The 15,678-nt window shown below is 39.7% G+C and overlaps 1 protein-coding gene across 3 annotated transcripts in view; it reads right to left on the bottom strand.

Annotated features, from left to right (window-relative positions):
- The window catches only part of orc1 (origin recognition complex, subunit 1), an 85,110-nt gene that overhangs the window by 37,453 nt on the left and 31,979 nt on the right, over window positions 1–15,678 (bottom strand). For all 3 annotated transcript variants that reach the window (XM_034082025.2, XM_034082026.2, XM_034082027.1), the window contains 3 exons: window positions 10,900–11,071; window positions 9,147–9,254; window positions 7,792–7,941 (listed from right to left, as the gene is read on the bottom strand). In XM_034082025.2, the coding sequence (XP_033937916.1) occupies window positions 7,792–7,941; window positions 9,147–9,254; window positions 10,900–11,071 (430 nt within the window). The remainder of the gene's footprint in view (window positions 1–7,791; window positions 7,942–9,146; window positions 9,255–10,899; window positions 11,072–15,678) is intronic.

Genomic DNA, 15,678 nt, shown 5'->3' with positions numbered 1-15,678 from the left:
AAAGACAATGTTAACAGCAATGTTACTGTTAGTGTGTGTTTTGCTCAGCTCCGCAGTCCGTCACAGCAAACATTTAAATGTAAATCTAAGACGCAAAGAAGTCCAAGATAACAGATAAATATAAACAACCATAATGTAGATTCAATGATATGAGAGAAGTTGTAGATTAAGTGTAGACAGTATTTAAAAAAAGACAATGTTAACAGCAATGTAATAAGTATATACAGTATTATGCAAAATGACAAGTACTACATGGCACACAGATGTAATTTTTTAATTATAAGTAAAAGTATGTAAGGCTGAAGTGACAGCAGTGATGAGCATTTAGATTAATAACGGGCATATTTATCGACTGAACATGCTCATTTTCTACAGTAATGTGTCTGACCCTCCACTGATGCTGTATACTAAGTTTGGCGTTGAAAAAGAAAACATGGAAATTTAAGGTAATATTTCACTGTTTTTAAGACATAATATGTAGAGTAGGTCCACCCAAATGAACATGAATTTGCGACATGTAAATCGTCAACAATGGTGTATTCGCTGTTAGCTTACGACCTCCACGAGTACTTTTTCAAAAATGTGCTCCTCAATTAAGTATCATATGGGATAGGGGCTGAACCTGTCCTGCATTGGAATTTTTCCGATCATTCCCCTAGGAGGAGTTCGCAAGAACGTGCGTAAAATGGCTGAAAAACGCACATATTTCAAAATGGCCGACTTTTTGGGGGGCGGGGCTAATGGAATGTATGTAGAAATATGTCCACAATTCCATGAGAAATGTCTGTGCCAAAATTCGTGAAGTTCTGAGAAACTATGTGACTACCACACAATAGGGGGCGCTAGTGAGCAGCTTTTTTGAAAAATTACGTTTTTTTTTTTACATTCTTCAAAAGGTCGCGGGCTGTGATGCGTGTCCCAACTTTTGCGTACCGAAACACATTTTAGCACATCGTCATAAAAAAAAAAGTACAGGCCACGCCCACAATTGTCATTCGTTGTGAGACTTTAAATATAAGTTCATACTCATCCCTAGAGTATGTCTAAAATAAAAAAATAAGATTTCGTCCATCGGTTCATGAGTTATACATTTGTCATGTTTTTGGCGCCCCCTATAGTCCAAAATGGAAATCACTTTTGGTGCCTATTCCCCAATACAGACTGAACCTTACCAACAAAATGTGTGTTTTTTTGGTACATTGTTGATGAATTATGAGCATTTCTTTCTAAGCCCCGCCTTTTAGCGAGTACGTTTTAATTCATGTTGGAAATATTTATCGTTTGAACATGCTCATCTCCTAGGGTAATGTGTCTGACCCTCCGGTGATACTGTATACTGAGTTTGGTGTTGAAAAACCAACATTTGAAATTTAAGTGAATATTTAACTGTTTTGTAAATTATGCTAATTTAAAAAAAATAAAGTAGGCGGAGCTTAGGAGTTCAAGGAAATTATTTGTAGAGCAGGTCCACCCGGATATGTGTGCAAAATTTCAGGTCATTTGGAGTTACGGTGCGACTTTGTAAATGTATTCTGAATTGGGATTTGTATAGGTGGCGCTAGCGAGCAAGTTGTACAATTGACACCAGAATAAGGTAGTTTTCACCAGTTATGGAGTCCGTGCAAAATTATACAACTTTTTCAGCGTCCTAAAGGCCTCAAAAACAGGAAACGCCAGCAGAAAAAAAATAATAATACCACGAATAACAATAGGTATCCTTGCACTTCGTGCTAGGACGCCGTTGGGTCCTAGCACTCTTGCTCAGCTCCGCAGTCCGTCACAGCAAACATTTAAATGTAAACCTAAGACGCAAAGAAGTCCAAGATAACAGATAAATATAAACAACCATAATGTAGATTCAATGATATGAGAGAAGTTGTAGATTAAGTGTAGACAGTATTTAAAAAAAGACAATGTTAACAGCAATGTAATAAGCAGAGATGGGGTCGTTACTAAAAAACAGTAATATATTACATATTACATATTACTTTAAAAAAAAGTAATATATTACACTACTTCGTTACTATCTACATAAAGTAATTCGTTACTTTACTCGTTACTTTACTCGCAGGGCCGGCCCGCCCCTCCCTACAGGCAGATCACGCAGACTGCTAAAGTTTCAAATGTTCTCTTTAGTTCAGTTTCCATTGTCGCATAAGACTGATCCAGATAGCTCCTGAATGTTTTCCTATCTGACCATGGCTGTCCTCTGTCTCCTGCTATCTGTATATTTTGCGCAGTCTATCTCTGCTCACGCTGTTGCGTCAGCGTGTTCTCCTGCGTGTTGGCCATGTGTTGCACTGGAGCCAGACTTCAGCCGAGCACGTACGAACTGCGCATGCGTGAGTGGCAATAACTCTCCTTACCAGCAGGCAGCGGTAGTGTGTATTCGTCATTCAAAACAAGCAACAACTGGAAAACAGAGAAGAAGAACTACGTGTGTGTGATATAAATAAACAACAGCTATGTGCGTTAGCTTCACCTAGCATGTGTTCTTTGCAGGTGTTTGTTGAGGTTTGATTATGACTGATTTTAGAAAGTAACGAAGTAACGCGTGTCGGGGCAATGTTAGTAACTGTAGTGTGATTACTGGATTATAAAAGTAGCGCGTTACACTACTCCGTTACCGACAAAGTAATATTATTACAGTAACGCGTTACAAAGTAACGCGTTACACCCAACTCTGGTAATAAGTATATACAGTATTATGCAAAATGACAAGTACTACATGGCACACAGATGTAATTTTTTTAATTATAAGTAAAAGTATGTAAGGCTGAAGTGACAGCAGTGATGAGCATTTAGATTAATGACGGGCATATTTATCGACTGAACATGCTCATTTTCTACAGTAATGTGTCTGACCCTCCACTGATGCTGTATACTAAGTTTGGCGTTGAAAAAGAAAACATGGAAATTTAAGGTAATATTTCACTGTTTTTAACATTATGGTAATTAAAGAAAAATGAAGAAGTTGGAGCTTTGGGGTTCCATGACATAATATGTAGAGTAGGTCCACCCGAATAAGTGGGCCAAATTTCAGGTCATTCGGAGTTACGGTGCCACTTTGTAAAGGTTTCCAAAAATGGAAATGTAGTAGTTTGGATGAATTTGTGACATGTAAATCGTCAAAAATGGTGTAATCGCTGTTAGCTTACGACCTCCACGAGTAATTTTTCAAAAATGTGCTCCTCAATTAAGTATCATATGGGATAGGGGCTAAACCTGTCCTGCATTGGAATTGTTCCGATCATTCCCATAGGAGGAGTTGGCAAGAACGTGCGTAAAATGGCTGAAAAACGCACATATTTCAAAATGGCCGACTTTTTGTGGGGCGGGGCTAAGGGTTCCAATTGAATTATTTGTAGAGCAGGTCCACCCGGATATGTTTGCAAAATTTCAGGTCATTCGGAGTTACGGTGCGACTTTGTGAATTTTTCCGAAATGGAATTGAAATAGGTGGCGCTAGCGAGCAGGTTGGACAATTTGAACTCATTGACTCCAGAATACCGGTCCTGGCGTCCGTGCAAAATTATACAACTTTTTCAGCATCCTAAAGGCCTGAAAACAAGGATTCCGTAGCAGTATAATAATAATTAAAACTGCGGTCGCACTTGTGCGCGCAGTGATGAGCGGGCCCTCGCGTCCGTGCGCCTGTCGGGGAGGGTTGCTGGTCCCCCCCCTCAGTCCTCCGAGATGAGCCGTTTGTCATGTCTCTAAATTGTTTACCTGACTTTGCGTTCCTTTGTTTCTGACCAGGAAATCTTAGACATGTGCGCCAACTGTGTTAGGGTTAGGGTTAGGGTTAACCCTAACCCTAACCGTATATGCCGACAGTGAAGAATAAACATATTTATAACTAGTTTAGCTAGCTCCAGAGGTAGATGGAATAGCTAAGTGTGTTTGGTCTAACCGTTAGTGTGTGTTTTGCTCAGCTCCGCAGTCCGTCACAGCAAACATTTAAATGTAAACCTAAGACGCAAAGAAGTCCAAGATAACAGATAAATATAAACAACCATAATGTAGATGCAATGATATGAGAGAAGTTGTAGATTAAGTGTAGACAGTATTTAAAAAAAGACAATGTTAACAGCAATGTAATAAGTATATACAGTATTATGCAAAATGACAAGTACTACATGGCACACAGATGTAATTTTTTAATTATAAGTAAAAGTATGTAAGGCTGAAGTGACAGCAGTGATGAGCATTTAGATTAATGACGGCATATTTATCGACTGAACATGCTCATTTTCTACAGTAATGTGTCTGACCCTCCACTGCTGCTGGATACTAAGTTTGGCGTTGAAAAAGAAAACATGGAAATTTAAGGTAATATTTCACTGTTTTTAACATTATGGTAATTTAAAAAAAATCAAGAAGTTGGGGCTTTGGGGTTCCGGGACATAATATGTAGAGTAGATCCACCCGAATAAGTGGGCACAATTTCAGGTCATTCGGAGTTACGGTGCCACTTTGTAAAGGTTTCCAAAAATGGAAATGTAGTAGTTTGGATGAATTTGTGACATGTAAATCGTCAAAAATGGTGTATTCGCTGTTAGCTTACGACCTCCACGAGTAATATTTGAAAAATGTGCTCCTCAATTAAGTATTATATTGGATAGGGGCTGAACCTGTCCTGCATTGGAATTTTTCCGATCATTCCCCTAGGAGAAGTTCGCAAGAACGTGCGTAAAATGGCTGAAAAACGCACATTTTTAAAAATAGCCGACTTTCTGGGGGGCGGAGCTAATGGAAGGCAATCTGAAATATGTGTGCAATCATAATAGCAATATGTATACAGCGTTTCGTGAATATCGGAATAACTATATCCGAGTAGTTTAGAGTAATTTGCGACATGTAAATCGTCAAAAATGGTGTATTCGCTGTTAGCTTACGACCTCCACGAGTAGTTTTTCAAAAATGTGCTCCTCAATTAAGTATCGTATGGGATAGGGGCTAAACCTGTCCTGCATTGGAATTTTTCCGATCATTCCCCTAGGAGGAGTTCGCAAGAACGTGCGTAAAATGGCTGAAAAACGCACATATTTCAAAATGGCCGACTTTTTGTGGGGCGGGGCTAATGGAATGTATTTACAAATATATCCGCAATTCCATGAGAAATGTCTGTGCCAAAATTCGTGAAGTTTTGAGAAACTATATGTGACTACCACACAATAGGGGGCGCTAGGTAGCAGTTTTTTTGAAAATGTACGTTTTTTTTTTACATTCTTCAAAAGGTCGCGCGGGCTGTGACGCGTGTCCCAAGTTTTGCGTCCGAAGCTCATTTTATGCTATCGCAATTTAAAAATAATGTATAGGCCACGCCCACATTCTGAATTTGTTGCGACACTTTGAATCTAAGTTCGTAGTCTCCCCGAGAGTATGTGTAAACAAAAAACACCACCAATTTATAAACTTGAGTTATAAATTGGTGGTGTTTTTGGCGCCCCCTATAGTCCAAAATGAAAATACTTTGGTGTGCCTATTCCCCAATACAGACTCAACGTTTCCACCAAAATCTGTGATGTTTGGATACATTGTTGATGAATTATGATCATTTCTTTCTAAGCCCCTCCTTTTTTGCGAGTACGTTTTAATTCATGGCGGAAATATTTATCGTTTGAACATGCTCATCTCCTAGGGTAATGTGTCTGACCCTCCGGTGATACTGTATACTGAGTTTGGTGTTGAAAAACCAACATTTGAAATTTAATTGAATATTTAACTGTTTTTAAAATTATGCTAATTAAAAAAAGTAGGCGGAGCTTAGGGTTCTAATGTGATTATATCAAGAGCAGGTCCACCCGGATATGTTCGCAAAATATCAGGTCATTCGGAGTTACGGTGCGACTTTGGGAATTTTTTGCAAATTTTTTTTTTGATAGGTGGCGCTAGTGAGCAGGTTGGAATATTTAACCCATTGACTCCAGAATATCAAATTTTTCACCGGTCCTGGCGTCCGTGCAAAATTATACAACTTTTTCAGCATCCTAAAAGGCCTGAAAACAAGGATTCCGGAAATATATAATAATAATAATAATAATACCACGAATAACAATAGGTATCCTTGCACTTCGTGCTAGGACGCCGTTGGGTCCTAGCACATCGTGCTCGGGCCCTAATAATACCACGAATAACAATAGGTATCCTTGCACTTCGTGCTCGGACGCCGTTGGGTCCTAGCACTCTCGTGCTCGGGCCCTAATAATACCACGAATAACAATAGGTATCCTTGCACTTCGTGCTAGGACGCCGTTGGGTCCTAGCACTCTCGTGCTCGGGCCCTAATAATAATACCACGAATAACAATAGGTATCCTTGCACTTCGTGCTAGGACGCCGTTGGGTCCTAGCACATCGTGCTCGGGCCCTAATAATAATAATAACTTTATTTGTATAGCACCTTTCATACAGGGGATTGCAGTTCAAAGTGCTTTACATCAGTAAAAAATAAGACATAAAATCAGTGTAAAACAAGCAGCAAGAGCAAAGCATAAAGTGGGATAAAATAATTGAAAATAAAAACATGGGGAATAAAACATAGAGAAATAGTGCAGTATAATAGTGTAAAATCAGTAATAATGCTTTGGTAAAGAGATTTAAGCTGGTGACCTCTAATAGATAGGTGTGTAGTTCATTAGAGAGTCAGCAATGTAGCTGGGTCCTTGTCCATTTAGAGCTTTGTATGTGAGGAGAAGCACCTTCAAATCAATTCTAAAAGTTACAGGAAGCCAGTGTAGAGTAGCCCTCCTTCCTTTTGGTATTTGTTAGTAGTCTAGCTGCAGAGTTTTGAATGAGCTGGAGTCTTCCAATAGCTTTCTTGGGGAGACCAGTGAATAGTGCATTGCAGTAGTCTCGTCGGCTAGATATAAAAGCATGAATTAGCTTCTCTGCATCATTTTGATTTATGAATGGTCTTAACTTCGCTATGTTTCTGAGATGAAAGAAAGCTATTTTGTTTAAATGGGCGTTGAAGTTCAAATCTGAGTCCAGGATGACACCGAGACTTGTCACCTCCGGTTTAATCCAAGTGGTTAAACTTCCTAGATTATTTGTTAGCATCTCTCTTTTTGAGATAATAATAATGTATTATTATTATTATTATTATTATTTTTAGGCCTATGTGTTGGACATGTGTAGTTGGACTGTGTCTCACAGGCAGGCTGCAGTGTAGCATCAGAGGAGACTGGGCCAATTGTACATTCTCAAACTGCACCACTTAGAACTAACTAAACAATGCAGAGATTATTCTTATATAATTGTATTCAATAACCGTAAGAAATTAAACAGTATGAAGTGATTTGTAAATAGGAATACAGATTTGACTTAATGTTTTCATAAATATATTTTTCTCCCAGTTTGTCATGGGACTTATTTTTACCCTCTCAAAAGAACCGGAATCGAGAACCGAAAAAAACCGGAATCGAAAAGCAGAACCGGAATCGTTAAAATCCAAACGATACCCAACCCTATGTGTGATGCAGTAAAATCTTACCGCTCACTTACGTTAGCGGTGTTGTAAAAACCGTAAAATACGATGACGAAGAAGAAGATTCCAGTGGCCCCAATTTTTGTCCATTCTGGACGAGTGAAAAATGTATTCGGACAAGTAAATTGCCAAACTCACTTGTCCATGGACAAGTACTCTCTAAAAACTTTTTCTCACACTGCCATGTTCACTTTTGACATAACTAGAATTACATCCTCTAGACAAGAAAACAAAACAGCAGTGAAAGTGTAAACTGATGCCAGAGCTGATTAAAGTGCTCCACAGGACAGGCTCTCTCACCAGTCTGCTGGCCACTCTGTTGATCATGATCCTCTCCGGCAGGTCCATGGTGTTGGCGATGGTCAGTACCACAAGGTGGGCGTGTCGCCGTGTCGGCCAGTCAAACAGATTGTACATGACGTTCTGCTTCCTGGTCCATAACAGGTCCAACTGTACCACACAAGGGGTTAAAGATGGTTAACAAGCCGTCACGTGATCACATCCATCTTCTGGTACCAACATTAGAGCCAAACAACTAGGCCTTTTGTATTCATATTATAGTAAAACAAATTCAAATGTATACTATGGTGGGCAAAAAGGATACGATGAATGTGTAGGTAATCAAAGACTTTCTTTTTAAGTTCCAAAATATATAAAATGTTCTTGTAAAAATAGGTTATGTACAGGTCTATATTAAAATCAATTACTATTTTTCAAATGTCCAAATATCATTATCAGCCTCTGAGGGAAATGTTTTTAAAGCATATATTTTGGTCCCAGCTTCACAGTTGGCACACAGCTGTCTGAGGATTTTGTTTCATAGCTGCAAATATTCCCTATATATCTATTTTTAAAAGTTTCTTCTGGTTCTAAAAGCACAAAAACTGAGTCTTCAGGAGAACATATGCAGTTAGCAGTTGACACGCCTTTGATGGCAGTAATAAAAAAAGGAGAGGATCCGATATGTTTGAAAAATAAATGTTACATTTTAAGCAAAATGTTCATGTATAACCACCCCAGGTAGTTGACAACAGCTACCATAGGAAAAACAAAAAATAGTGAATAAAGAAGGCTTATTTATATCAAAAATGCAAGAAAAAAGAAAAACGGCTCGACTTTGAGCTCACCTGACTCCAGGATCAATGTTGGCTTCTCACAAGAAATATAATAATAATGCATTAACTTACACCAAAGCACAAATGGCAATTTAATTTATATATATTGGTGCTTAACGATACAATTCAAATGTTTTAAACTACACATTTAAAGTAAGATATTTTGGCTCCTACAACAACTAAGAAGTTTATTGTTGTTTAAAATGCCGAAGTGATTTCTCTAGAAACAGCTGCTAACTGTAGTTTCATTAAGTGAGTCATACAGTGTATGACTTTAAGTCCTGTCAGTCTTGGTAATTAAGGAACATGTCACTCAGGGACCATTAATGGTTCATTGTTTTTTTACAACAATGGCGCTCAATGGCACAGAGGAAGTAGATATATCAGGCTTTGATAAATGTTTTTTTAGGAGATGCATTCATTGTTTGTTTCAATTTGAGACATTAAATGCCAGCTGATTTAATTTTATACTTGAAAAATAGTTATTTATACGGTTTGGGGCAATTGCAACTAAATAAAAGCTCATTAATATGAACTTACTTCGTCCACCAGCAGCACGGTGCTCTCCTTCCTGGGTGCAGGGTTGCTGAATCTTTTCTCCAGCAGAGCTGCTGCATGGTCGGCAGTGGCCTTCTGACCTGTGAGTTTCTGCAGGACCAGACAACTCAGTCAGTGGACCCACCAGAACCCACCAAAACCCTGGGTACATTTCCCATGATGCATCTGGCTTTTTAGGGTGTGTACAACTGCCTCTTACTTCATGTGTAAAATGTATGAAGTGGCCATTTCAATACACAGTAAAAACATCTTCCTTCACATTCTAATCCCTTAAATGTCACAAAATGAAAGAACTTTTGTAAAGCTAAAAAATTAAATTAAAAACAGATATTTACATTGAGTTAAAGGTCACCTATCATGCAAAATGCACTTTTGTATGTCTTTTATACATGAATATGTGCCCCTGGTGTTCCAGGGAACTCACCAAGTGTCAGAAAACACAACCCTCTCTCTTTTCCTCCATACCCAAATCTCTAAAAACGGGGCTGCAACGGATCTGATACAGACCGATACAGATTTGAAAGTTATCTGACGTCAGGAACGAGGAGCTCTGCCTATATGGGCAACTCTCCACCTATCAGGGGAATGTGGGGTTGGGCCACCGCCGGCCATTGCCGCTCGAAAGCGCTGGAGACGCTGTAGTACATATGCCAGGCCTGTAAGTGGCGCTGTAGTCTGCCACAAAAGCAGCAAAGAAGACTTCCCGCGCATGGTTGACCTTCTGTTTAATCTCCGCTGTGGCTCTCTTTCTCCCTCCCAGCAAGCGTTTGCTCCTGCTGCTGTTATTCATTGAAATCCCCCCCTCGCTGTAATTCTCTCCGGTAGTCCACCAGCAGATGACAAACACCCACCTCTCCGCCTCTTCCAAGGAACGAGGGGACCGTGCGGCAGAGTTTCAGTTAGATTTTTTTAACTACATTTTTTTAACAACATGTCCGTTAAAGTTTAAATCTTCCGGACAAAATCAGAAAAGTGCCGGTCAAAGGTCTTCTTTGTTATTTATTGAGATTTAAAACAAATGAATTATGACTATATAATCATCAGAATAAAACACAGATCTCTTTTTGTCCCCCTCTTGTTCCCACTGCAGCCTAGCAGCTGATCTCAAAGCACGCTCCCTTCTCCTGCAGGGGGGCGTGGTCAGCTGCAGCTCACAGAATCAGCCCCCTGCAAAAACAGGGCTGGAAAGAGCAAATAGAGCGAAATGAGGCATGGCTAAAATGCAGGATAGTGTTGGTATTTTGAAAAAAAAAACTATATTTATATACTTTATATAGGTATGGCCCTACAATATATTGCTCAAATATAGCATGATAGGTCACCTTTAATGTCTGCTTGATGGGCTCAGGGAATAAAGAAAATGATGTGGGAAAAGGCAAAACATATCTACAGTGTCTATCTACAGAGTGTTTGCCCTGTAAAGAAAACAAATGTTTTATTTCTCACTTCCTAAATGTAAGTTTCATATAACTGGGCTGCAGCGCTCCCTTCTAAAATTATCTCAGAAAAATAAAATGTTTATTTTTTGTGGACTTTGTAGTAGTAAAGTAAAAACCGCCAAAGTAAAAGACCCCCAACCTTTTGGCAGGTTTAAAATTCCATCCCAACATTTTTATTGTTTATTATATTGTTATATTATTTCAACAGCAGTGTCAGATTGACCTTTAGAAAATGTACAACATCAAATCATTTGTGCATGCCCCTTTGTTTTTGGTGTGGTGTTCACGGCTGTCACCTGCAGGATCTGGACATAGGCCTGATGAGGATCAGTCATCTTCATCCCGTTGATCTCGATGAAGTGGAAGGGAGAGATCTCGTCCATGTCGGTGGCGTGCTGCAGACAGCGCATCACCTCGTGAACGGTGGCCGTCTTACCTGTGCCTGGCACACCTGAGATGTACATACACCTGAGACACAAAGAACAACAATCAGCACAAGAAATCCTTAAAATGTGCAATAAAAGATAAAATATTAACATAAGTAAGCACAAATGTTCGAATTGTACAATATAAAACAACAATATCTAAAGTGTATAGATGTGTTAATATGATCATTTAAAAAAATAAATGTGAAATAACCAGCAAACAGTTTACAATCTTATTAATGCCAACAGTAACGGCACATTTTAACATTCTACTAAAGAACTGGCACTGTTTATGAGGGATACACGAAAATATTTTTTTCAAATTAAAGTGACACTGATTTACAATTAAAATAATTATTGACTGATTTAAACTGAAGGAATGGACATACATTCAAATGTTTGGGTTACTCCATCTTGTTTTCTTATTTCATTTTGGTAGTTTCACTTCTTCAGGACTTCAGAAACAGCTTATCAGTTCACATGCAAACTGTCTCACAGGATAAGGCTGCATCTACACGGAGACGAAAACGAACCGAATTCGACATCAAAAAAGTCTTCCGTCCACACGCAATCAACTCAACCTACTTTGGCATGCGTTCAGTGGTTCTCAACCTGTGTTACGCCAGCTCCCGCGAGTGGTAAGCGTAGGTATCTTTTTTTTTTACATTTTATTTAACCTTTATTTACCCTAACCAGATAAAAACTTTGAGACAAAATCTCATTTACAATGTTGACTTGGCCAATAAGGCAGCAACGTTACACGTTCTTGCACATAACACAGACATATAAAATACAGAGAACACAACTAAGTAAACAAAAAGACGAAAAGCAGTCGCTACATTGTGCACATTTGGGACGGTAAGAAAGATACACTACTTATTACTGCAAGAGCAGCTGGTGGTAAGGACCTCAGACAACTTCAATTTAAAAACAGGCTATATGGACAAGTGCCATCAGTTTGAGGCTTGAATGAATAACATTAATTAAAAAATAAATCTACAACGAATGAAAATAATCTTGAGATCATTGAAACTGTGGTTTGAATAAATTCATATAGGCTATTGTTGTTTTTAGATTTAGAAACGAACATTCTTTTTCTGGCGTTGCTAATGACGACAGTACTACCCGCGAACGATTAGCGAACGTTGCAAGCAAGCTAAAGAAAGAAGAAAGCTGAATGATGTTGTGAGAGAGGTACAGAGGAGCATATTACCAGCGAAAGTGAACAAGTGAATGAGGAGGACAGTCATCAACGAAGAGGTGACTCAGGAAGAAGGCATTTGCGCAAAGAATGGAGAGAAGGCTGTGACCGAAGTCAAAAGCTTAGAAAGCACACACTTGTCCTTAATTGTTATCTTTTTTCTTTTCTTTTTTACTTTGCCACCACAGAAATGGCAATAGCAAACATCAGCAGACTGAAGATTAGCTATTAGCCCTTAGTATATGCTCATCTGCTCCTGGAGGCTTTCATTATTATTGTGGAACTGAATTCCCAATAGGACATTCACACTTTGGTATTTGGTACATGTGTGTACAGTTGTCATTTGTTGTGTGAGAATAAGTTATTATTTTGTTCTTTATATTCTCACTTGGTGTGTGTGTGTGTGTGTGTGTGTGTGTGTGTGTGTGTGTGTGTGTGTGTGTGTGTGTGTGTGTGTGTGTGTGTGTGTGTGTGTGTGTGTGTGTGTGTGTTAGGGATGGGAATTTGAAAGCAAATGTATATTCGAATATTCGACCCCCAAAAAAACGGTTAACCGGTTAACCGAAATGTATATATCCTATATAAAAAAAAAAAAATGCAATGCTTTTTTTCAATTTAAAAAAAAAAATGTTTTAGAAATAAATAAATACATGTTGAAATAAGTATAGAAACCAAGTCGAATTTGTCACATTTATTGAACTGGTGATATAGGCCTAGCTTTCATGCTTACAACATTAAAGCATTAAAAACCTACAACAGGGCCTAGTATGCACAATGCAGCTATTCAATAGGCTACTCATTCTTGTTTAAGAATATGAGCATGTCTACATGCTCAGGGGAGAGGCGGGTGCGGAGGCGATTCACAATCAGACCAGCTGTAGAGAAGACCCTCTCAGCTGGAACGGAGGTTGCGGGTATAGCAAGGTATTCCTTCGCCAGGACACTGAGTTTTCTGTACCGTCCTTCATTTTTCCTCCACCACTGTAGTGGGTTTTCCTGTGGTGGGATGCCCGGCTCATTGAAATAGAGTTCCACTTCATTGGGGTGGGTATTGAGTGAAGTAGTCCTAACCAAACAGGCTGTTTATCATTGGTGGTAGCACTGGTCCTCCTGTCGGGCACTCGCCTATACATTTCAGACAGGTTTTTCACGATCTCCGAGCGGAGAGTCTGCGCTACAAAACGCAGGTGTTTGTGTCGGGGATCCAGCGCACTTGCTATATACACGGGCTTCTTGCCTATCAGGGAAATAGAAATAGCAAATATTTAGGAATATTTATTATTTATGCCTAATATTGTCGATTCAATTAAATATTCTTTCTTACTAATTATTACAATAATTACCTGCTGATGTGTCGTCTGATTCTGGGATTATGCGCTTTCTCAGTGAGGTTGCAACAGCCTCCTTGAACTCGCCAACCATTCGCGACTCTCCAGAGATGGACATTAGGTGCCTTGTCAACAGGCTGTTTGTTACAGGCTGTTCCAAGCTGATGCATACATGGGTCTCGCTGCAAAGTGCTGTGGTTGCGCACTTGAGAGACTGGAGTGCGGGCAGAATGTCTTCGATAACCTGCCAGTTCTGATCTGTGAGTTCCAGGGTCCTTGCGTCGTTCAGTTTTGTAATGGTCCTGTCTGAAAGGGTGGCAGACACTGCCCATCTCTGCTCGTGTAGCCTTTCAAACATATCACAAATCGAGTTCCATCTCGTACGAGAGTACTGAATGAGTTTATGTTTGGGGAGATTTTGCGCGTCTTGTTTTTTCTTCAGGCCAGCGGTGGCTACAGTGCTGTGATGAAAATGTGATACCAGTCTCCCACAAGCTGCCACAACCCGATGCACACTGCCCACTTTAAATCCATTGTTGATGGCTAGCTGAAGCGTATGAGTGTAGCAGGGTACAGACTCCCAGTCCGCAATTGTGCGATTAGCAAGCACCATGTTACTGGCATTATCATGGACACATGCGGTGATTTTATCCGTTAAACCCCACTCTTCAGCAGCAGCTTGTAGCTGAGCTGCCATGTTCTGTGCTGTGTGTCGTTCGTCTGAACTGCGTGTCTGTAACACAGCACTTTTCATCTCCCAGTCATCAGTGATGTAGTGGCAGGTGATGGTCGTGTATGATTCTGTTGTGAGAGCGGTCCATGAATCGGTGGTGATGGCTACTTTTTCTGATTGACTAATGTCCATTTTCAGCTTTTTCACACCCTCTTCGTATTTTAGTTCAACCCTGGAAACGATAGTCTTACGGGTGGGCACCCTATACTCCGGTTCAACAAAGTTCATGAGTTCTCGGAACCCCTCTCCCTCAACGAAGCTCAGTGGTAGCATGTCCTTGGTTATCATTCGGGTAATGAGGGCTGTAATTCTCTCTCTTCTTGCGGGGTCACAGTGCCGTCTTGCGCTGGTGAAGGAGGTGATGAGTGGCTGCTCCTGTCTTTCACTCTCGGGCTCCAAACTCACTGTTTTATGTTTTAATTTTAAGTGGTTGAGCATTGAGCTAGTTGACTTATGATACACAAGTTTAACTTTGCATAGTTTGCACTCCACACCGCACTCACTAACCTGGACGAAATGTTTCCACACATTACTTCTTTTTGACGCCATGTCTGTTGTCTCCGTTGTTGAATACCGGCAAAACTAAATCTCTCCTGTCAAAATGTTTTTGAACTTTGCCGCCACACACGGCTGCCAAGCAGCGCTTATTGTTGTTTAAACTGGCCGCTTATTGTTGTTTAAACTGGCCACTCATGTGTCGTGAGTATTGACGGGGCGGGGGCGCATGCTCATGAACTGTTATAAGCATACTATGAGGTTTGAGTCTGTGTGATCTGCGTGTAGGGAGGGGCAGCAACCATATCATTAGCTAGAACCAGCGCCACATATGCGGAGAAAAAACACACCTTTAGATTAGCTATGGGACTGTCGTATACATTGAATTATTCAATTTGATAATATGTAATCAACTTATAAAAAAATAATTTTTTTCTAAAATAAAAAAATATTTCAAAAAATATTCATAACTCATATTCAAATACATGAATAATATTCGAATACCTGAATAATTTCGAATATTCGAATATTCGATTAATCGTTCCCATCCCTAGTGTGTGTGTGTGTGTGTGTGTGTGAGAGAGACCTTTGTACATGTAGCTGTGGCTGACAATAAATAATGTTATTATGAATACATGTGCCTCCGAGTCCTGCATGAACTGTGCATAGACTGTATTTTAACATTGGTCATATGGTGGTACTTGGAGAGACACCTATTTTCTCAGGTGGTACTTGGTGTAAAAAGGTTGAGAACCACTGGTCTATACGATAGAGAACTGTAGCAGATACAACCCGTTTCGTGTCCGTGTGGACGGGGCCTAAGACTGTGCCCAAACAACTGTTGCGGTACGAAAACCGAACCGAAACAATACTTGCAACAACAACAAAAAATA

The sequence above is a fragment of the Pseudochaenichthys georgianus genome, chromosome 4 (genome assembly GCF_902827115.2).
Source record: "Pseudochaenichthys georgianus chromosome 4, fPseGeo1.2, whole genome shotgun sequence".
Taxonomy (NCBI): domain Eukaryota; kingdom Metazoa; phylum Chordata; class Actinopteri; order Perciformes; family Channichthyidae; genus Pseudochaenichthys; species Pseudochaenichthys georgianus.
This window is presented reverse-complemented; position numbering and strand designations above follow the sequence as displayed.